Here is a 23,125-nt window from a genome sequence, read left to right as displayed (position 1 = left end):
TTAAGATGAGAAATTCCTAGAGTAAAAAGTTGAGTTTGTAACAATAACCACACTTGACACATCTTTTTCTTTTTTTCTTATAAAACAAACAAAATCACCACGAAATATTCTCAGTAATTACAGAGATTATTGTGAATTAAAAGCAAAACAGAAGCTCCTCGTGCATCACTTCTAAAATCCTTTTCCCCTCTCTGTGGCCTGGAGGCAGAAGCTTACTATCTGTTCTCATTGGAGGGGAAAAGGGAGCAGAATATTTTAAAGAGCTTTCTTTAAAGTGTGTCTGTGTGTGCATGGAAAATTCACCACTACAAGTCTAAAATGAGGTTACTCTTAAAAAATTTCTAAACTAAAATAACAAGGGACACTAAACAAACTCCTGAAAAGAGATCATAACTCAAGTGCTTAAGGTGATATAAATGGCTAGAGGAAGCTGACAGCATGAAGAAATTGGACTAAACCCCTCTCATCTCTAGTCACAGTTCTTCATCAAGTCACAACACATCACACTACTACCACTCCCCCTCCTCACCACACTGAAAAAATAAAACCCACCTCAGATGCTTTTAATACTACTCAAGTTTGTTGAAAAATAAAGTTTCATTTGGCTGCCACTGCTACTTAGTGTCAAGCTTCGCCATTTCTTGCACATAGATGCCAATACTTTCACTGTCGAAGAGCAGAAAGTAAATGTTCTTCAAGGAAGAAGAGCTGGTGCTGTCAAAATGGGTGGAAATAGCTCTTAGAGTCACCTGGGCTGCCGTCTGTTTTGGGAAGCAGTTTCTGTGTGGTAGGGTAAGAAAACAGAACAAGTGAGTGTCTGCCACCTGTGCAAGCACTTTGTACATGTGATGCTGAAAGGAAGAAGCCAGAGCTGCTGCTGAGGTCCTACCTGCCACTGGGAAATGGGGGGAAAGCCACGGATTTCAGCTTCTTGTCTTCTGCAGCTGTTAAACAGTTCTTGATAGTCTCCTCAAGCTGCTCTTCACACTTTTCTGAGCCCCACTGTGGGATGTGACAGTGGATGACAAACTTTGCTGCTAGGCCGCTAGACTGAGTAAGTGCAGCTAACACAAATGAAAATACTGCATTTAGTTTGGAACAGAAACCACCCTGCAATGACCTCTCAATCCAAAGTGATTCCTTAATTAAATTACCTCACCAATGAGACACACAAGGGATTAAGGTATGCCACAATGGCTCCTTTGAAATTACAATTTGACTGTTGTGTCATCACCTTTGTGATCAATTATTATTTCTTTGGAGGCCAAAGAACCTGGAGCTCATTTGATTAACAAACAGTTATTCAATAATATTTTATAGCTTCCTCAATCAGCAGAGCCTCTGTATTTCTTATGTGCAAAGTATCAAAACATTGCACTGAACACAGGGTCATTAATTTCCCCATAGATATTTCTGCAGTGCTGTCACAGCCCTATCTGAATATGTTGAACAGGCAGCCTGCATCATCATTACAGCTCCAGAGTATTAGGGAGTAATATTTAGACCCACTTCAGACAATGACATGAAAATAAAAAATGTATGTTGAAGGTCCCCACCAGCTATGTTCAATTAGGAATCTCAGATTGATTTTTCAGGAAATATATTCTTTTTCCAGGACCTAGAGACTTCACAGCACGGCATCAGTTTGCTTTTGTTGAAGCTGTGACTATTAGGGCTACTGAAAAGCAGTGTCTTGGGAATCTCAGGTTAAACACCCTGAAATTAGCTGTGCAAGTGTGCAAGCTGTGCAAAGATTAAAAACTTGGATTTATTGACATATCCACCATCACAGAGGTATTCTGTTGAGAGAGGAAACTGACTGCAAACAACACAAGTTTGCTGTGAGCAGCACCTGAATTCCAGCCCATTAGGCTGGAGCTCAAGTGTTGGCAGTAGACTACTTGTCATTAACAACCACTTATTGTCATTTGTCTCCAAACCAGTAGAAGGGGCAATTTCAAGCACAGCAACAAAACACAATGCTTGAGAGTGTACTTTTTTCATATCTGTTAAACTAAGATTACCTCCTTTCCTAGGACTGGCTTAATAGCATGATAGCATTCTCTGGTTAGGTACTGATATTGACAGAGAAAAGTAGCTTGCTTTGATATTACAACATATATTTTTGATTCAATGCAAAAGTAAAGCAAAGTATCTTGTACATAATTGTTCCTGTCATTTGAGATTATAAAATGAAGCTATTCATTTAGGAAATGTAAAAAACTAGATTATTCAGTGCACTGAAGTTTCTTGGGTACTGAGATACTAAAACAAACAAGGCACTGGAAGATGTATTGCAACTTTGCTCTATATGCCTCCAGCCACGTTTAACCCACATGAACTTTTTTTGACAAAGGAAGACAATCTCAAAATCCAAACTATTCACTATTACTCATGTGTTAAACATTTTCAGGGAGCTCTTCTACAACTTGTGTTTCTATAATGTAGCTGTTGTGCCTGGGAGAAGAGCAGCAATTGCTCTTCCAAAAAGCATGTGTGTTCTAAAGATCATATTACATCTTTATTTCTGTTCAAAGCAAGATAGTTGTTTGGATTATACTGTTCATTAAATATACATAAATCCAGATAATTTATAAACTATGGCTGTTCTTATAGCTCTTATCTTAGACTGAGAACTGTTTCTGATCCTGACTAAGCAAAGCAGTACAAAAATGGAACAGGGAAGATGGCACACAGGTGACAGCAGAAGTTTTTTCTTCATTTTTGGACTCTCACAGACAGAAATTAATCAGCTTGCTGTAACTTATGGTGGACTGAGAAGATCAAAGACTGGATGTGCACAGCACACAGGTATCCTATTCTACTCCCTTCTTCTTCCCTAAGCAGGCTGTCCATATCAGCCTGTATGAGATTTGTGCTCTATTTGTATGAGAAACAGAGACAGTTACATCACATAAGCAAAGGCACACGTACAATCACACCAGACCAGAATGTCTAGAGAAAAGAACACAAAGAATGAGCTGTTATCAAAAGAAAGCACAGTATCCTTTTTACCTTCTGCAACTTCCAGAGGTCCTTGAGATTTGCGAAGCTCTTTCACTGTTTCTAAAAACTCCTTCCCTCCAGCCTTTTCCAATGCCTTGCCTGCAAGGACACAGAGCAAGAGGCCTTGGCTTCAAAGCATAAAACAACTCTATGTTATTTAAAACAAGAACATTGTTTACATCTTATCCTGCTCCCCCTTAGCAGCAGCAGCTGAAGTTTATGTTTACCACTGTCCAGTCACAGCTACAGTTTACTTTTTACATCCCTATATGTTAATTCGTGAAATTAATTCATAATTATCTGTAACAATGTTACCTTACTCTGGCTTATGGCTAAAACAATGAAGAATGGGATTTTCAGGACTCAGATTTGCAGCCTCCAAAATCAACTCAGCACACAAATTCTACTACTTCCCAAAATAAGCACAGATGGGATCCCAGTTAATGTCTTGATAAATGACTATATAAACAATGCTCCAAAAGCCTGCTGCTGGATTCTTTGCCTCTCTGCAGATGACTGCTTATCTCTTTACTTCCCTCTTGTACATCAGCAGTAATATTTCCTTTTTTTTTTTTTCACATGAGCAGCATAAGGCTTTGTACATGTGTATTTCTACAGTATGTAAAATTTACAGTGAAAAGCAAGATTAGAAGACTTATTAATATATAATAACTTTATATATATATATATAATCCAATAAAGGCCACAATAATGTTTCTTTACACCTTTGCTGCTCATGTGCCTCAACAAATTATCTGTGTTTTGATCGGTATAAGACATCATTAACAAAAGATAAACTGGTAATTAGCCTGTTATACCTAGTCAGATCCAGCCTGCTTTTCAGAAGTGTTGTAAGCAGTATTTTATGGCCTGGGGAAGACTCAGATGAAAGAGGACAGGATCTCAGGCTACAGCTCCAACTCTAGATGTGTTTTTTCTGCATGTAGCAGAGCCTCACCTATTTCCTCCTTGAGGTCTATTTCAGCAGTGGTGGGGTGAACAATGCCTTCTACTTTCATGGAGCCAATATGGCTGATGTCACTCTGTGTCAGAGAAAGCTGTAAAATAATAATAAGAGAGCAGGAATAAAAATAGTAACCCAAGTGCAAACTCATTTTCATACTAAAAAACTAAAAGTGAAAGAAAGCTAGATTCAGTCTTTCAGAGATCTGCAGTTTTATTGTGTTCAATATGTGTGAATCTGATTTTAGCCTTTAATTTGTACACCACTCAGACTGTTTTGTGATATACCCACAGCTTGGGAGCTTGATCCAGAAGTTGTTACATCTAGAAAATTCCTGTTCTAGCATGACACTTCTGAAAAAAAAAAAAAAGCAAGAAAAAAAAAGCATAGCTAAATTAGGAAATGCTTTTGTTTAAGGAGAAAAATATTAAAAATATAAAGTTTTTCTCCTATAGAAAGCACTTGCCCCCACTAAAATACTTCAGAAGCTGAGAAGAAGGGCTGAACACTATGCTGATCTACTAAGTCTCCAACACCCAAGTAATTGATTTCCCTTTGACTTCCTGGCATAAATAAAACAAGGAATGCTTTACCACCCACACATCAGGATACCAGTAACTTGCCAAAAATTGATGCTTTAGGGTGCTCAAAAAGGCTGCTCCTCTGATTTCACAGCCTCATCACTTTGAACAAAAACAGAGGACAGAAACACTATCAAGAAGACTCCAGAGTTGGTGATCATGTGCCCAGCACACCTCATTTCTTCCAAGATCTACAGTAGTACATATGTCCTAACAGTAAGCCCTGCCCATTTTAGAGAAGAAAGAGAAATTAAACAGATTCTCAGACAGGACAGAGCCCTAATAAAAGAAATCCAAATTTCATTTACCTAGCCAAACTACTACTTTCAGCAATTTACTGGATCTAGGATGTGTCTGGCCCCATTCTACACCACTGCATTAGCAAGAGATGGGATCAGGTGGACTGAATGCTTGAATGGTGCTTCATACAACAGAATATACCACCAGTCCTGAGGGCTTATAGAAGCAGCTTCAGGAAGAACACTTTTGCCAGATGACCTTACTATTGGTAATAATTATAACAGTAACAGTATTTTAAAGTCTTGACTATATCTCCAGAACTAAATTTGTAAGAAGAACTCCAATTTCATTCAGAGGGTCCAAAAATTAAGGCAAACTCTCTCCTCTATTGGTGGGTATAGAGGAAAAAAATAATGAAAATGGAACAGACAATTGGCTGTACACATTGGACATGCAGGTATTTTAGTGGGACAGTTTTATAATTCTGGCCAGGGGCAGTCCAACAGTCTGTGCTGAGAAGCAGGCATGCTCTGCAGCTCTAGTGAAGTCCTCAGTTTGAACAGTGAGAGAACAGTGCCCCACAGCCCACTTTCAGATGGAGCACTCAGGCTTCTGGCATAAACCAACATGTAGAAGTTCTGAGTGATCCTGGGACCTGGCCCAGAAATACTCTTTTATAAATAATAAATAGTCTAGAAGGTTAAACCTGGTTTGGCACTATATCAGGCACAGCATAGCCAAGTCCAAACTGAACAAAACTCCCATACACTTTAGGCCAAGAAACAAATCAGTCTGGTACTCTATCATAGAGAATAGAGAGCCAAGCATTATTCTTGGTAATCTTTTATCTGCAGATATATTTTTGAGACCCTCCACCACACCCATGACTTGAATGAGATTTGGCTTAAAATTTGGTACCACTATGTAAGAATGTTGAGAAGATTTTGTATTTATTACATCAAAATCATCTAGACTCCATTGCTAGGCTCACAGTCTGTTGTAACTCTCCTTACCTTTTGTCCTGGAACAAGGCTCTTGGAGGACAAGATAGTGAAACCATCCCCAGGTCCATCTTCAGATGTTGAATTTGAAGCTCCTTCTTTTTCATTATCCTTTTGTTTGCTCTATTTGAAGAGGAAAAAAGCAAGAACTCTCAAAGGACAAAAAATAAAAATCAACATCTACCATTATTCAGTAAAGAACAGATTTAATCAGTTGCAACAAATCTCCTCCAATCAATAAATTACTCAGAGCCTTTTAATCCCCAAACATTATGTAATAATAGTGTTCTTCACTGTTTATGTAATGCTAAAACATTAGTGGGTCATCTGAGGCACTGCATACATCTGTAGTCACATTATGAGTTGGTGCACCCACGCCCATCTGTAGTTTTTCTGACAATTAAGGTTGTAGTTACAGGTGGGTGTGCTAGTTTATTTTTGCTGCTAATAGAGCAGAGCTCATACTAAATCTAACTTAGTAACTTGGTAACCCAGTCAAATACTCCATTCTGAAGCAAAAAACAACTTTATGAGCAGAAAAAAAAAGATCCTAAATCTCATTTTCAGATCATAGATCTGAATCCATATTGAGAGAAGCAAGCCATCACACCTATATACAAGAAGTTGGAATGACAAAATGAAATACCCAATAGCTGAAGCTGCAATGCAAAATGCCCCGTGTGGGACACACTCCTTCATGCAGACTGGCTCATGAAGCTGCAAACCTCTATCTACCAGGGCTGCAGGAGTATCTCCTCACATCTCTCAGTATCTACTTTAAGGTATGCCAAAAAATATGTAAATTCCTAGCAAGTACAAAATTCTACATGCACACAATTAAATGTAAGGTGGTAGCTGAGATCAATACACAGAGCCATCCTATTACGTATCCTACTGAGCAACTCTGTTTTCTTTTAAAAAGTTCTTTCTACATATTCTCAGCTATTAAAATGTATTAAAGCTCAGAGGCCTACAGGAAGACACGCTTAATCCAAGTTTAAAACATCTATGTCAAAGGTTAATATAATTTAATTCTAACCAATCAAAAATTTAGCAGTATTTTAAGATGCATGCTCTGGAATTACAAGCTAAGAGCACTGAGCTGGGTTACTGCTTTATCAAATTTAACCACTTTGAATGGTGGTAGAAGATGGGCAATTGTAAGGGAAGGTGCAGTGGTCAAGTTCTCATTCCTTTATTCTTCACACTGCTCTTTTAAGAACCAGTAACAACAGCACACCTAAGAACACATGCAACAAAGAGCTTGTAAAAATGACAGTTCTGTACCATGTCAGGACAAGTTCTCTGGACAGGGAAAAATCTTTAACAGCAGCCTGGTAACTGTACAAAGCTGAAGATGTGGCATTTCTTAGGCAGAAAATGTTTTAAAATACAGCTTCCTTCAGTTTTAAAGCTGGAGTTCACTGCCACACAGCATGGAGATAAAGAGATTCAACACAGTTACCAAGAAAGTATTGCAATGGGTGACATGGAAATCTGAAAAGTTTTCCTCAAAGCTTTCAATGGTTTTGTTACCAAAATAACATTACAAAAATACTGTGTTTGCCTTTGCTCCTGAAGTTCAGAGAAAAAAACTATTACCAACTGCTACCTCCTATTCCTAGTGGTTACAAACAAACAATACAGAAGGGCGAATTTATTTCTCCTGAAAATCTTACGTTGGTTTTGATCCACTCCCTCTCCCACACCTCTGGAATCCTGTATCTGACTCATGTTTACCTTTTTCGGTGGCCGGGCTTTGGTAGACTTTGTCTTCTTCCCACTCTTTTTGTTCACCATGGATTTCCTTCCCTTCTTCTCAGGAGCAGGTGAAAGGATGGTCTCAGTCTTGCCTTTGGCACCCCGTTTCTTGGCTAGAAGCTCTGGCTGAATTCTGGGCAGGACACCTCCACTTGCAATAGTCACACCTTTCAGCAACTGCAAGGAAAAGCAACATAAAGGAACACATTACAGATGCTCAAAGTCTGCACTTGAGCTACTTTTGCTATACTACATGCATGCGAGTAAAGTCTACACTTCTCAAAGCACTGTGTCTCATCCCTTTTTCATGAACAAAACCACCACCAAAAACTATGAGGGAGAAAATCCACAACAGCGAGAAACCTGAAAGGTCAGCCAGCACACCCCAGAGAATCCTGTTAGTGTACAGGTCAGCCACTCTTCTCTCTTTCAGTGCTGGTCTTTCTGCATACATGTCCTTGGTGACTCACAAGCATTGAGTGAGAGTAAGAGGAGATGATAAGCACCTGCAGGCTACTTTAAAAATGATTGCACCACAGCCCTGATCAAAGAACAACTGGTTGTAGATCAGGGAAATAAATTTAGCATGAGTCCCAAGAACCTGCTTTGCAGAACTGAACAACAGGAATGGGCTGTGTCATTAGGTGCAGGACAAATCTGACTAATTCCTGATGGACAACAGTAGATCTAATCCCTAATTCATAGGCCAGTGAGCAGGGAAAGGGCTGGCAGGGTTAGCATGCTTTTCCCTCTCTCCTGGCCTCTCTTTTGACTTCTCAGTCCCCCTGACTGGAAACAGAGCTTGATGACTTCACATGCACCACATTTTCAAATTAAGTGCAGGAATCTTTCAAAGTGTGAATGATGTCATCTATCATCATGTGGGGCCAAAACCAAGAAGAGATCCTCTGATGCAGAGTGAAGCATTCTGGAACCCCTCAATGCTGCAATTCACAGCTTGTGCCATGATCTCTCTTCCCCCTCAACAAGTTTAGCAGAAACAACTCCACAAGTGATCCTCAGATTCAATGCACTACAAACCACAGTCTGGGTGCTAATGGGGCCTGGGCACACAGAGCAGGAGGCAGTCCTGGAGGCAGCAATAGCAGAAAGTGAGCCAGAACCCTGCCCAAGATGGGCCCTCACAGATTGTATAATAGAAAACACACATTCCTGCAGCTTTTGAAGAAAGTTCTTCCACATGGAACATTTTCTTTACATTGCTGCCAAGTTAAAAATTAAGCATCGAGTTTACCCTGTTCAACAGGACTCAAAGAATTATGAAAGAAGCAAAAATTATATCTAGAGGATTTAAGATGAAAATGTTCTTCTTTGCTTGCTTGCAGAACCTTCCTTTTTGCTTTTATTCAACTGGGAACAATCTTGCCTTCTTCTACTATAAATGATTGTCATCTTATTTATGTGTCAGGCTAAACTGTTTCTTATCTTTGGTAGCAGCTTCATTCAGGCCACAGCATGTAACTCTCAGACTGAAATGCAAACAGGTACCTGATTAAGTTCCTCATCATTTGCAACTGCCAGGAGGATGTGTCTGGGGGCAATTCTTCCTTTCTTGTTGTCCCGTGCTGCATTTCCTGCCAATTCTAGAATTTCAGCTGTAAACACAGAGATAAAAAATAAGAGGTAAAGAGGAAAAAAACCATAACTTATGTACACCCTATATCCACATTTTTATTATCCATTTACTTTTTCAGGGTAAAAGACAATTTAAATGGTCTTTGCTACTGAAAGACAGAAACCAAACCACATTAAATATATTTGTAAATTTATGTGTAATAATTTGTCCTTCCTAATTCCCTGAGGGATAGCTAGCAGAAAACACAGTAAGCTTAGCTCATGTAACTTCTTCCTGAAGTAGCATTATTTCCAAAACCCACAAAAGACCCTATAAAAATGTACATCAACAGTCCAAAACTTATCACTAACCCTGTAACAATAAAACAGTAAAGCATGCAATAAAACCCCAAATCTAGTGCAGACAGTTTGGACAAAACAGCAAGGATTCTCAGGACCAGGTAAGACGAAGACTGAGGTGCATTTAAAGAAATAATTTGAAAGCCAACAAACTAGCCAGGCAATACTGCAATTCTGCATTAAATGGCATTGAAAATCTGTGAGAAGCTTCATTTCAGAACAAGGTATAAAAGGTTTGACTTAGAGGCAAGCAGAGACAACATAAGAGCTTCAAATGCATGAACTGTTGGTTGAAATGTCCTTCTAGATCTCTGGGAACACAAGGTCATTTCAGAAGTAGTTTATCTAAATTTGCAGTAACATTTATTATGTGACTAGAGTCATTGAGCTTTTCCTTATTGTTTTACAGGAAACACAGACACATCTTTTTTCAGTTTATTTAAACCAGTATAATTCATTAACTTACACAGTCTGGCCCCTACTGAGAAGTTATTTCTCAGGTAAGAATTCTGCTGAAACACTGAGAAGGAAGTAGGGAATGTTTTGTTCCAAATGATCATAAAAATCATAATCACATCTTGTTTCATCTTAAAATATCCAGTGTCCCTGCCTTCTGGTTTTTTTTGGTTTTTTTGTATTTACATCTGTCAGTAACAGGGTGAGAAAATTACAGCCTATCCTATTAATGATATCTTACTCCTTTTTATCAACTAAATAAGCAACTCTAACTTCTATAAAAGAAAAAGCTAGTTCATGAAAAAGCTAGTGGAAATCCCCATGATGCTCTCTGGCTAAAATCCAAAGGATTTTAACAAGAGATTTATCTCTTGGTTCATGGGAAAAATACAAGCTTGCAATTTCACTCAGAATAACAGAAGTGTCATACAGGTTTTTTTGTCATACAGTTTTTCCTATACAGCATATGTACTGAACTGAATGTTGGAGACGTAAAATCCATTGTTTAGAATAATGTGCATATTTGCAATGAATTTCAGTTGAAAACTTACAATTATTCATGCAAAAACTTTCAAGAGACATTATCAAATTAGCAAAGACAAGCACTTAATTTTAGGGAGCACTGGCACTGTAGTAGCAATAATTAGGGCACTGCCATGAGGAAAAAGCAGCATGTGATCTGATAATCAGAAATATTATCACACCACAAATACACACTGAGTCCAGTAGCACTAGGAGTTAGGGTAGGAACCTCTGTCCTGGCATTTCCTGACTTTGGAGTGTTTGACTCGGATTTCAGAGGAGACTGAAAAAAGATTCTGTGCAGTCCAGCTATATTCACTGCTGTGGAGTCTGGAAGTTCTCCCAGACCTCTGCAAGTGCAGCTAAAGCAGCAGCAGACAGCAGAAACACACTGCCATCCACTGGGCAGACCAGCATGAAGCAAGAAAAGAGATTCAGACTTCTCCAGTGAGTTTTGCAGCTTGGTGCTGATAGCAGAGCAAGATTGCATTGGAGGGGGCAGAGGGGAAAACAGACCAAAAAAAAAAAAAAAAAAAAAGGCAACATATACTTACCTGTGTGGTAATTCTGAAGTTCTTTCAGATGTGCCAACAACAGGCACATCCTGCTACCTGTGTGCTCACCCAGGTTCTGGGTCCTTTGGCCAGCAGCATCCTGATGGTGCACTCAAATGTCCTCTGCCTAATGTTAAGAGCAAAAAATGCAGAACACTCAAATGCCAGCCCTCTACCACAGGACACTGGTAAGAAGGGAATCCAAGGAGAGATGATGTATGGCAGACTGTGTAATATGCATATTACTCATCAAAGGATGACAATTATTTGCATGGGTAAATAATTGCCTTACCTCCTTCTACCAATTGCCTTTATGCATATTGCTCTAACACTGAAGGCAACAATTTAGTCTTAAGAACATAAAATGGTACTTGCAAAATGCAACACCAAATCTGGAGGCCTCGGTTGTCACATCCTCTGCTGCTAAGAACAAATCCCTAGAAAAAAAAAACATTTCAAGCAGAAATATCTTGACAGCTGAGGCTACCTGAACTCTAAGGAGACCAGTCTGAGAATACAGATCCTTTAATGAAGTCCTCTGCTATAACAAGCTCTTTTGAAATTGGGCACCTTGATATTCTCAGACATGTTGGTTTTACTTTACATCCTCTCAGCAGCAGACATTAAGAGCCAAAGTGGAAGGTGAAATAATCTTGCTTCAAGATTATTTTCATCAAGATCCAAAATCTACACAAGAAGCCTCCACACTGGGAGCATAACTTCAGAGATCTTCAGTGCAGACAGCTAGAAGCTCATTTATACACTCTACAGTTAAACCTCAAGCTCAGACAGACACTGAAAGTATGCCAACAGCACAATGCTCAAATCTACCCACTGACACTACCCAACACCCACTCTAAAAGAGCCTTTTATCCTGTCTGATAAACACCTGGGACCAGGGAAGAACATAACAGTCTTCCATCTGACATAAGCAGCAGCCAAGCTGCATCCTGAATGAGATTATATTTTCTTATCCTGTCACATACAGGAAAAAATGGTTTCTCTAGCTGATGGATAAAAAAATTCGGAGTGTCTGGCAACTAAAAGCATCATAGCCAGAACAAAGTTATTTGCTCAGCTGAGCACAGCTCAGGTATATGAGAACTACTGACAACAGAAAGGTATCAGACAGGTTATCTTGTTCTCCACTTCCCCTTTAGAATAAGGTTTGACAGTTGCTGTTACACTACCATGTACAAATATACCCAATAATACCTTTGCTCTGAAAAGATGTATCAGACGATGGAGTCCTTGGTCCTCCATTTGCAATACCTGCTCCATCTGTCCCTTGACAGCAAATGAGTAAAACAGACAGAGGTGTTTGCCAGCTGGTGTCCCTTGAAGGAGAAGGTATTTGCTGGTGTGGTATTCTGTCCCAATTTAGGGAAGGTGGCATTCCATTGATATTTTCTGTGAGTTCCTCTGACCAGCACACCATCCACATGTCTTCTGCTTCCTGAACAAGAAGCATCTGTATTCTTTGCCTGCATTTTGGGAAGGTGCATTACAGGACACATGCAGCTGATGTTTCATTTAGATGACGATACTTGTAGCCAGCCTCGTGCATGCTCAGAGCATAGTCTAGGATGCATCTGTTCCAAAGTTCATCAATCCAATGGAGCCAAGGCCTATTTTTCATGGAGTTTTAACTCTGAAGCCAGCAGACTTCAACACTGTTCCCATGAACACACCCTTCTGGATAGGAATTAAGCTGCAGTTTTGCAATATGTTTTTCAAGCCTAAGATCTAAAAGAGCATACAGAGATTAGGAGGAAAAAAAAAAAAAAAAGCCTTGGAACACTGATGAGATCTTCTTCACAAAAGCTTTCCAGTTGAGGTAAAAGTACCTCTTCTTGAGATACATTGAGATGATTGCAGGCACTTTAACTATGGGGTTGCCAAGCCAAAGATTTGGAATTGACAATATCTGTCGGGTACAGCCACAAGTGAATTTGCATACAAAGGGAAAAGTGTGGATCTTATAGCTCCTAACACAGAACATGCAACAAAGCCAAAGGACAGTCTGAACCACATGTGGCACCTGGGAATAAAGGATGCTCAAGATGAACATGCACTACCCAGATGTTGCCAGTCAAGAGGCTCAATGCTTCAGAGCAACCAACAGACCACGTGTAGGGCTGATCACTCACAGAAATATAACTGGTCCTGGATAAATGCTATCACACAGCTCTGGTCCTGTTTGGCCCTTCCAGCCTCATCAACCTTGCCCCTATTCCAGCCATGACTTGCTTCCCCATGGAGCCCGTTCTCCATTCCTCAGCAATCCACACCTGAGACTTGTATCTCAGTTTCCCTTCCTGGATGGTCTCTGTTTCTCCCATCCCAGTTGTACTAATACTTGGGCTCAGTGTTCCTTTCTAGGTTATTCATTATCAGCTTCATCCAATCTTTGCCTATGCCCTGTTTTTCCAACTTACTTTCCAGCTTCCTGGCAGGATTTTTTAACACCCCTTGTCATTTATTTGCCCATCAATTCGACTGTCCCCACTAGCCAGATCCATCCCCAGCTCTGTCTCTAACATCAGTATTTTTTTCCCATAACCATTGTCTCCCCAGAATGTTACAATCTATTCCCAGTCTCCTCTGACCAATGTGGAACCTGTTCCTAGCCTCATCTGCTTATCCAGTTAGTTCCAGCCTGCCCTTCCCACTTCATGGGCATACTCTAGCTGTGAGGTTTGTTATTTAATTCATTAATTTAATTAATCTCTTCAGCTGAGAGTTTGGGGCATGCTCCATGGGGGGGATGATGCATAAGCAGGCTGGGCAGCACTGGGAAAGACTGGAGCATGTGCAATGAGGACCAAGACTCCATGGATTTTAGCTGTTGAAATCAAAGATGTCTCTTCATGAGCAACCTCTCATTTTTGCAGAGTTAGTTTGGCCAAACCAATTTCTCTGGGGTGGCAGAAATCACCCTTTTCATGAAGCTTTCTTTGCTCAAATGCAGAGAAGGACCCAGGTGAAGAGAAGTTTTCAGGGATGTTTTAACAAAAAATCATGGTTCAGCTGGTTTCTGTGAAATAGTTTAAGAACAAGAATCCCTTACTCCCACCCTCACAGATCTAGCCTGAAGCAGTAGCAGGAGTTGAGCCTGTGTAGCCACCATTTCAGAGTTGCAAGTCCATGAGAGAAAACTGGAATTTGCTATAGGAAGTATCAGATACTATTAAAAAACTTTAACAGTTTAATATGTAATAACCTTTTTGACAACAGCCCTGGAAAAGGACATTTTGTGTCTAAAGGTTTCCTAAAACCAAAGACTATATTCACATGCATATATCAGGAATAAGGATATCAGCAGGCTTACATGTTACAACATTGTTTTTTTAATAGAACTCTCCATCTTTCTAATCTTTACAAACAAAATTCTGGATGAAGCACAGAAACCTTGTTTTGGAAAGACCACTATCAATAAGCAATAGGTGTTTGCTCAGGTGTTTGACTCCATCTTGTTACAGCATATGCAGGGCTGGAGTGAGGGAGCTTACAATAATATTCTCTTAGAGTTTATGTGGGCCCCCAGCCTACACATCTAGCAACTGTCTTGCTTGGCTGACCACACATTCTTTTTTTCCTGAAACAAAATGAAGGCCCATTATCTGCCCTTGCCATGTTAAAGATTTAAATTAAGCTGCACTGACTAGCCAGAAGCAGAGCCAACATATACACTGTTCTAGTTCAGGTAATAGGTAAACACTGCTGCACTGTATGTTATAAAAAGATGACCATAACTCAGTCTGCACTACCAAAATGCTGCATATACCAGATGTGCTGCTGACAATTTATTACTACACCTTGAAATAATCACCACAGCTCAGAACCAGCATCTCCAAATGTTTATCCTAGAAACTCCTTCGAATACTATAGGGCCCTGTGGAGTGGGAAAAGGCAAAAAGCCTTCCTCTCCAGACTGAAGGTCAGTAGACTCATCAAGCAGCATGTTATTCATTTATAAAAGTTAGTGTAATTTGCAAAACCCAGGTCATATTGTTTCCATCTTGCAATACCCAGACATTTAGAAGTCTGTAAATGATTTCTAAGGGATTTGACAACAAAGTAAAGCAAACACATAGGGCTATAGAGACGTTTGTATTTATGACCCTCCTGAAGAGGCCTGAACTTCCACTAGAAAACATACAGAGGCTTACCAGCAAAAACAAGGCTGAAAATCCCTGTGGTAGAGCAGTGGAGCTATGAGAGCTATGAATCCTCCACTTTTCCCCCTGCCTGCAGCCTCTGCAGCATCTCAGCTGAGCAGCACTCCAGGTTGCAGACAGTAAACAAGCTCTGCAAGTCATGGACTTCCCTGGTACAGCTCCACTGAGAGAGATTCCTGCAGTTACAAGACTTCATTTTTATTGTACAAAACAGAACTGTGCAAATATGACTATATGTATGTTCTTAATGAAGTAAAAGATCTCCAAAATCACTTAGAGAACCGATCTGTCTCTATGATGAAACAATCTTAGCACACACATGTTTGTTCTTACACAGTAAAATGATGCTCACCCTCTTGGATTTTGATATTGCTTTTCAGTGACGTATAATTTTATTTTAAAACTAGTTCCTTTTTTTGGACTTAATACTTGAAGAGCTGGGGGCGAACACAAATGCAAACTCTAACATTTTGTTTACATTTTTTCCACACAAGCAATACTTTTTCTCTCCAACTCCAGAAGCAGCCTCAGAAAACAAATCCTCATCCCGCAATTAATGATGACAAGTACGGAGGTTTCTGTAACATGCTATCAGGCATCATCAGAAACTTAATTTATTAATAGTGAAATAGTTACTATTTCATATTTTATCCACACCTTTGACAGCAAATACTGTTTTTATTGTCTGGTAGGAAGAACAGGCTTTCATATGTAAAAAAGACAGCAATATTTGCACAAAGACTGTCATACAGTTACAAGGATAATCAGATCCCATGCAAACTCCTTTTGTGCCACTCTGGAAATATACTATGTTACTGAAACACAACTCACTCAACTAATTCCATCCAGGCTTGTGACTCCTCACAGATTCTCTAATGCACCTCAGTCTTGATCTGTAACACCTAAATAGCCTGAACCAGAATCCTCTCTCCACTGGGTGTTGGGATAATTTGCTAAGGTGCTATGTTCCACAACTACACTAGAAACCAAGCAGATATGACCATGGGGCAGTCTGAAACATTGCAGTACATCACAGTAGATTGTATGCCACCTACCACTTCCGCTGAAGTCAGCTTCAGAAGGAAAGAAAACCCAGGGTACGTGGAAGGATTTAAACCCTGATACAGTTTCTTTATACACTTGGGCAAACCCAAAGGACTTTTTAAAATACTAGTGAACAACCTTAAAAGTTCATAACACTTTGACATGGTTCTGCAAGGAGAAATGTAGCCAGCAATTTGTTTGCTTAAAAAGCACAATAGATGTACAAGGTGGGTTTGTCTGGTTTTTTTTTCATCTGGATATAATAAAAGCCTAATTCATACCGGTTTTTACTTGCACAGAAACTACCTAGATGTGACTTCTCACTCTACAAAACAACAAAAAAACAATCCTTCAAGCTAGTGATCAAGCATGGTGCCTCTAGAGGAGAAAATTCCCATCTTTAGCCTCTTCAAGAAGCAAATTCATCTTAGCATTTTAATCAAATTTCAACAAATCCTGCACTTGCCACGCCTGAGTTTCAGGATGCACTCATATCCTACCCCATGGATATCCCTGGCTTCTGTGTGTGATCAGCACTTCCAGGATGAGGCTCTTGGTTTACCTGCTAGGTACTCTATGACAGCTGCCATGTAAACGGGTGCTCCAACCCCTATCCGGTACTTGTAGGTTCCTTTCTTTAGGTACCGCATCATCCTCCCCACTGGGAAAATAACGCCTGCCCTGCTTGAGCGGGAGAGCTTGGACATTTTCTTCTTCCCACTTCGCCCCGACATCTTCCAGCTTTGTGCTTTTCAAGTTGCTGGTGATCCTTATCCCAGTGCTCGAAGCCAAAAACTGCAAGAAAAAAAAAAAAAAAAAAGGGATTGGTGTTCAGCGTGTAAGAAACATCTTTATACACTATGTAGTGAAATGAGGCAACCAGGTGCCACTAATTGCCAGGTAGTGGGCATGAGCTTGTGTTAAGCCCAGGGCGGGCCCCCACTGCGCATGAGCAGGATTAGGGGGCCAATGAAAGGTGAGGCCTGAGTCACAGGCTCAGCTCACTCCTGAGCTAGCCAGCAGAGTTCAGTCACTCTTGGAGCAATAGCACCGATCCAGGCTAGTCAACCCTGAGAACTATAGGCTTAGACCACTACTCGTGAGTCTCTGCTGGAACACGTGGTAGGACCCTGAAGTGCCGTTCCCTAAAAGAGGTTCGTCTTGCTACAACACTACCTTGTCCTTCCAGTAGAAAAACGTCCAAACCCACTCTTCAATACCTGTTAAAGCTGAGATATTACTCATTAAAATCTGGAGAACTGGAACATTTGCTATAGGTTTTCTTTCGATTACTACACTGTTACTGTAGCAATATCACAGAACAAGTGGTTTGGAGAATATATTAAAAAAAAAAAATAATCCAATGTACAATACATTTATATTTTTTTTAAAAAATAACAGAAAAGATACAAACTACAAATCACACCAAGGCAGACATCCACTGCATGGAAGACTGCCATGCTGAGTGTTAAATTTAGCAAGTTAAAAGCAGTTGAGAAGAACTGGAACAGTGGACAGCTTTATACAAGCTGAAAAGCAGATATTGGGGCCACCTCTAAGTAGAAGTCGTGCTGCTCACACACAAGGAGCCAATACCTACCTACAAACACACTGCTCCCCTCACAGATCTTTTATACAGGCAATTCCACTCTTGGGGCTGAAGAGGAGAAGCAGGCAAGCAGCTATGCTTCCAGCACCTCCTTTCCTACAGCCAGAGCCTCGGGAACTGAGCCCCTGGGGGCTCACAGACTTCAGGGCTTTCATCATTTTCCCAGGATCACCTTGAGAGCAGCTCCTGGGAGCCCCAGAGGCCTCCTCCTGGGAGCTAAGGGGAAGTCTTTAATCTCTCATCTTAAAAGAACTGGCTACCAGGTTTTTCTGTCCATCAAGCCACAAAGATGTGGGGTTTTTTTCCCTGTATTAAAAGCCAGTCTAGTTTATACATAGGAGCAAAAAAAAAAAATTTAATTTTCTCCTTGTTTTTCTGACAACAGTGAGATTGCAGGTAAACAGAACACAAACCCTGGAGTCAGCCACTCCTTCAAATTGTGCATGCAACCATAGATGCACCCCTAGTTCTGACTTGAAACCACAAAAGAGGAAATTTTCACTACATTTCCAAAAGTTGTTTTATAACTCTATTTTGATAGCTCCCCTGGTGGTCTAGCTGTGATCCTGGCTACAACACAACAGATCAAGATACACTCCTCTGAAAAAAAGAAAGAGCATGTCTGCCACAGATGGCATTTCTGCCACTGAAGGCACAGATGGTTAATTCCCAGTATCCACTCCCTTCTTTGAAATAAGGAAACAAAAGTAAGGAGGTGATTTGAAGAATTCAATTTATTCTGTGGGCGTGATAACAAAAGTTGGGAAGAATTTAAAAAATAAACCTATTACCTCAAAATTGATGGTGCTCATCATCTCATTGGGAGTTCCCTGTGAACAGCCTGCAAGGAATTGTGAGTGGTGGTAACAGAACACATGTAGCAATGAGAATCTAGAAAGGTGATAAGAATGACCAGATGTCTGACAAAGTAATAGGGACAGAGAAAAGAAGCTGGGAGACATTATAATAGTCTTTAGAGACATAAAAAAGGTGGATGGAGTTGTGCTCCCTACAAAAATAATGTGAAAGGCAGGACTCTTAGAAAAGCTGTGTAGCAGGGAGGAGAGGGGAGCTCTGGACTTGGTCTGACAGGGAGGTGGCAGAATCTTCCCATCTGGACAAGTTAGTTTAAAGCAGTTAGAGATGGGATGTCAGAAATGGAACAGGCAGTGTCGGATTTGCCTCAGGACGGGAGGCTGGATGAGGGGATCTCTCAAGGTTCCTCCCTCCAGACTTCTTGCTCTATGAAATCCACAATCTGTGACCAACCCTTTTTAAACTTTCTATTTCCTATTATGCTACCAATTAACTCTTATGAAGTGTCCTCTTCAATTTGTGGTAACTGACATTCAAGTTAAAGAAGAAATGTAGGCTGGGAATTAGTTTTCTAGCTGTCAAAGAAGCAAACTGCTGGAACAACCTTCTCTTATGAGTAATACGAGCAACAATAACTCAATTCAAGGTGGGGCTTAATGTTTGCACTAGGATATCATCTGATTCCTGTAATACCAGCAGCACATTTTCAGTCCTGCACTGAATTCCCTACAGAGAGCCAGGCTGAAAGAGTACACAGCAAGCAACCACACATCAAAATAATATCAAGCTAATCTCTCCTATATGTGCTCCCGTAGTACCGCATCTTAACTGTGTGTAAAGCAATGAAGAAAAAAAAAAAAAAGCAAACATCATGAGTTTGCATCCACATAAACTACTGTGGTGGCACTTGATATCTCTGATAGAAATTCAAAACATATTCACATAGCAAAGCACACTGGGGCATGCTGTTGCATTATATACATTTTTGTTTAATTAATCATTTCTGGCTCATGCTTCTGTTGCCTCAGCAAACTTTCCACCTCTGTCTCTACCCCTGTATTTTTCCCTTCTCTCTCACAGCAAGTCTTGGTTGTTTTCTCCCCTGCTGCTATGGTAAGCTTTGGAATCCCAAAAACGTTTTTCCAAATTTTGCAAGAGCCTAAATAAAAAAGAAGTTTCAAAATTCTAACACTGCCTTTTTAGTCTTTGCAATTTACATGGACCAGGGTATACTGGCAAGTGCCATATATAACAGCAAGGTCTCGCCTCATCTTGAATCCCATGGAGGCAACTTTGGGTAGAAAGCCAAGATATGGCACAGTCACATCTGCCAGAATACAACTCATGTGGACTTGGACAAAGAAAAGTGGTACACTGGGCTTGCTATGCTACAGCCTACACCAGGCATCTTAGAGGGTGGACACCAAGGGAATGGTTCACAGATGACCATCGATCCTTGGGACCTCAACTCTTGCACAGAAGAACTGTGTGTCATCTGCAGCAAGGCCCCAGGAATTTGGGCTCTGCTAGCTCACTCCTCCCACAGGCAGGGATTTGGTTTACCTTGGAGGACTGCACATCAGCTCAGCCCTGACACGTATGTGATGCACTCACCTGAACCATTCCAAAGCTCTCTTTAGATGATATAGCTGATCAGTTGAAAAGGACTTGAGTCTACCCACACTAGTTCCCCCCCTGCCAGCTGATTCATCATCTCTACTTTCACACTAGCTATAAACTACAGTCTCCATGAAAAAACACAGCCCTGTCATTTCTGTGAAGTCCACCCTCAGTCAGTGAGAAGAACTGCCTCTATATCTGGCTACCACGACATCATGAGGCTTGGGCAATTTAAAGCAATTAATGTTTCCAATCCCTCGGTTGGTCACGGCACACTCCTACTCTGCCATGACTCCAACATCCCTGTGTTGCTATGGGGAATTCAGTAGATGCCACATCTCCCACAGCTCTCTACAATTTAATGAATGTAGGGCAGACTTTTGCAAGCTGGGCCTTGCTCTGTGATTTACACCTTCTTCAGAGTCCAAAACAACCAGCAATGTTTCCCTTCTTCCTCCCTGCCACTCTCCAGAAGGTCTGTCCACTACAGATACTAACACCTCATTTTCTTTCACCATGGTTATACACGAGGAGTGATGACTGCTGCACATGGGCACTGGAACAACAGAGGGACAATTCCCCTCACCACTGTACAACCTGCATCCCACAGCACATCCTGACAGATCAAGGTTTACCAAAGTAACCTTAAAACCACCTTTCAGTCCTTCCTATACAGATGTTCAGAAAAACAAAATATCATCATCATCTTAAGCAGTAAGCGCACATTTAATTTTTTAAAAAGTAAGAATAACCTTCAGACACAGAAACAAATTTTGACCTCCACCTGAGGCTGAACTTGAACATCTGGCAAGGAAGCAGTTTCAGAGATTATCATGTCAAGATCTGGCAAGAAAGCATGGATACACACTGGAAAGTTCCATGCATTACAAAATACCTAAAACACATCAAACCTATGTTCTCCACGAAAGAAAAAAAATCATAGAAAACATTTTATAAACGAAAGCTTAGTTTGCACAACATAGCACCAAAACTCTGGACACACAGGTGGAAAGGAGTAAATTCTGACTGTTGCTCTTAACATCATACACCAGACAGAGCTAGGCTAAGCTAATAGCTACACCCAATACAAAACACACACTAGCAACTAGTGTAGCCAGATAAATATTTGAACGATTAGGTAAACTGCCAGCCAGACTAAAACAGCTGGCATTGCAGTTTATCCTTCTGGCCTTTACAAGTGGCTACGTAATCTGGGAGACTAAAATTGATCTCAGCATGTCAAGCACCCTTACTCAGACAACTTGAGGTTCAGCAGCAAACATTACACGGGAACCTACAGCAGAAACTCACAAAAGGTAAAATGTTCAGGCACAGCTGGTGTCCTGGCTGACAGCCTTACCAACGCTTGGTACCAGAAGCACTTTTTCTTAATTTATTCACCGATAACAGCTTGGACACCATTTCCAGATGGTTCACCTGTGCTCAGCGTCTAGGAGTCCTCACTTTAAACTGAGGAAACTTGAATCCAGCAGACAGAGGCTAATATCAAGGGTGTGCAGGACTATGAAGACACCTGCACGTCCCTCACCTCCAGCCTGGGATGGGAGATGTCCTTGTTAGGAACTGCCAAGCAATCCAAACCCATTCTATCTGGGGGTCACCAAATGGCTGCACGCCCGCATGCAAACACCACTTCAGGAAAATAACTTGGGAGCCCTAACGTGATCCTTGTTGCCTGAACAAAACAGGAAGAGGCAACCATAGTGTTATTCAGCGGGAAACCAACACATCTCCTGGACTTAGCCTGCTCCACACTGACAGACACGGAACAGGTTCCTACCAAAAGCCGCTTCACGGACCCCGCAGTCAGCGCCCCCGCACAAACGGGAACCGCTGTCCCGCCCTCCCAGCACAGGAAGGCTGACGTGAAGGGCCCGGGCATTCACTCGGCCTTCTTTGGACCTTGCTGAGAGGTGCCGAGCTCTCGGGGACCAGCCCGGTCACCTCCAGTTCCCCAGAGCCACCCCGGGACCTCTGAGGAGCGAGCACGACACCACCCGGCACCGGCAGCCCCGCCCCACGCACGCCGTTGCCTAGACACGCCCGCCCCGCCCACTCCCCCCCATTGGCCCACACGCGGGGCTGGGACCTCGGCCCTCGCCCCGCCTCTCCCGATGATTGGCCGGCGCGTAGCCTCGGGCTCGGAAAGAGCACGCTGATTGGTTAGCATCCGGTGAGCGACGGGCCGGAGGGGGTGCGAGGGCGCATCGCATGCGCTCTCCATGCCCATCCGCGCAGGCGCCCTGAATCGCGGCGAAGGGGAGGGGGGGGAGCGGCCGTCGGCTTTCCCGCGCAAACTCTCCCGCCCCCCCCCCCTTCCCGCCCCCTCCCCAGGGAGGCCTCGCACCCCGCACCCCCCAGCGCCCTGACCTCCCCCGTCCCCCCAGCACCCTGACCCCCCCTTCCCGTCGGGCCGCCCCCCCCCGCCCCAGCCGTCCCCTGCGGCGGTTCCTCCCCAGAGCCGTCCCCTCCCCTCCCCACACGCCCCCTTCCCCTCAAGCCACCCGGTACCTTCCCCCGGCCCGGACACGGCCTGGGTCCTCCCGGGCGGTGTCAGAGAGGAACGAGAGCAGCGGCAGGAGGGGGAGGAGGAGGAGGAGGAGGTGGGTCGGGAGTGGGGAAGAGAGGAGACGAGAGGAGCGGGCCTCGACACCGCTCCGGAGCCCCCGCGCCGCCGCTCCCCTCACCTGCCGGCGCCCGCCGTCGCCTCCTTCTTCTTTTCCTTTCTCTTTTTTCTTTCCTCTTTCTTCCTCTCTTTTCCCCCTTCTCTCCTTGCCCCCTTCTCCTCTCCCCCTCCCCTCCCCACTTCTCTTT

At 42.1% G+C, this 23,125-nt stretch overlaps 1 protein-coding gene across 1 annotated transcript; it reads right to left on the bottom strand.

The window, feature by feature from the left end:
* Positions 1 to 50: 50 nt before the first annotated feature.
* On the bottom strand, positions 51 to 22,261 carry LOC103531962 (core histone macro-H2A.2). Its single transcript, XM_008497659.2, has 9 exons — positions 22,092 to 22,261; positions 16,808 to 17,040; positions 9,063 to 9,169; positions 7,533 to 7,730; positions 5,805 to 5,915; positions 3,965 to 4,064; positions 3,016 to 3,105; positions 890 to 1,064; positions 51 to 780 (listed from the first exon to the last, which is right to left on the bottom strand). The coding sequence occupies exons 2-9, from the start codon at positions 16,977 to 16,979 to the stop codon at positions 615 to 617; spliced, it is 1,119 nt and encodes a 372-aa protein (XP_008495881.1). The 5' UTR covers positions 16,980 to 17,040; positions 22,092 to 22,261; the 3' UTR covers positions 51 to 614.
* Positions 22,262 to 23,125: the final 864 nt, after the last annotated feature.

Source organism: Calypte anna, chromosome 6 (genome assembly GCF_003957555.1).
Source record: "Calypte anna isolate BGI_N300 chromosome 6, bCalAnn1_v1.p, whole genome shotgun sequence".
In the NCBI taxonomy this organism is placed as follows: Eukaryota; Metazoa; Chordata; class Aves; order Apodiformes; family Trochilidae; genus Calypte; species Calypte anna.
Note: the sequence above shows the minus strand (reverse complement) of the source record. Positions and strands in the feature narration are given on the sequence as shown.

What these genes read in the sequence shown, in the direction of transcription:
- LOC103531962 (XM_008497659.2), bottom strand. Translation starts at nt 16,979, where the DNA reads ATGTCGGGGCGAAGTGGGAAGAAGAAAATGTCCAAGCTCTCCCGCTCA. An exon ending in GCCTTGTTCCAGGACAAAAG is followed by an intron (nt 4,065 to 5,804) that starts GTAAGGAGAGTT and finishes ATTATTTTACAG; the next exon opens with CTTTCTCTGACACAGAGTGA. An exon ending in CCCCCATTTCCCAGTGGCAG is followed by an intron (nt 781 to 889) that starts GTAGGACCTCAG and finishes CCTACCACACAG; the next exon opens with AAACTGCTTCCCAAAACAGA.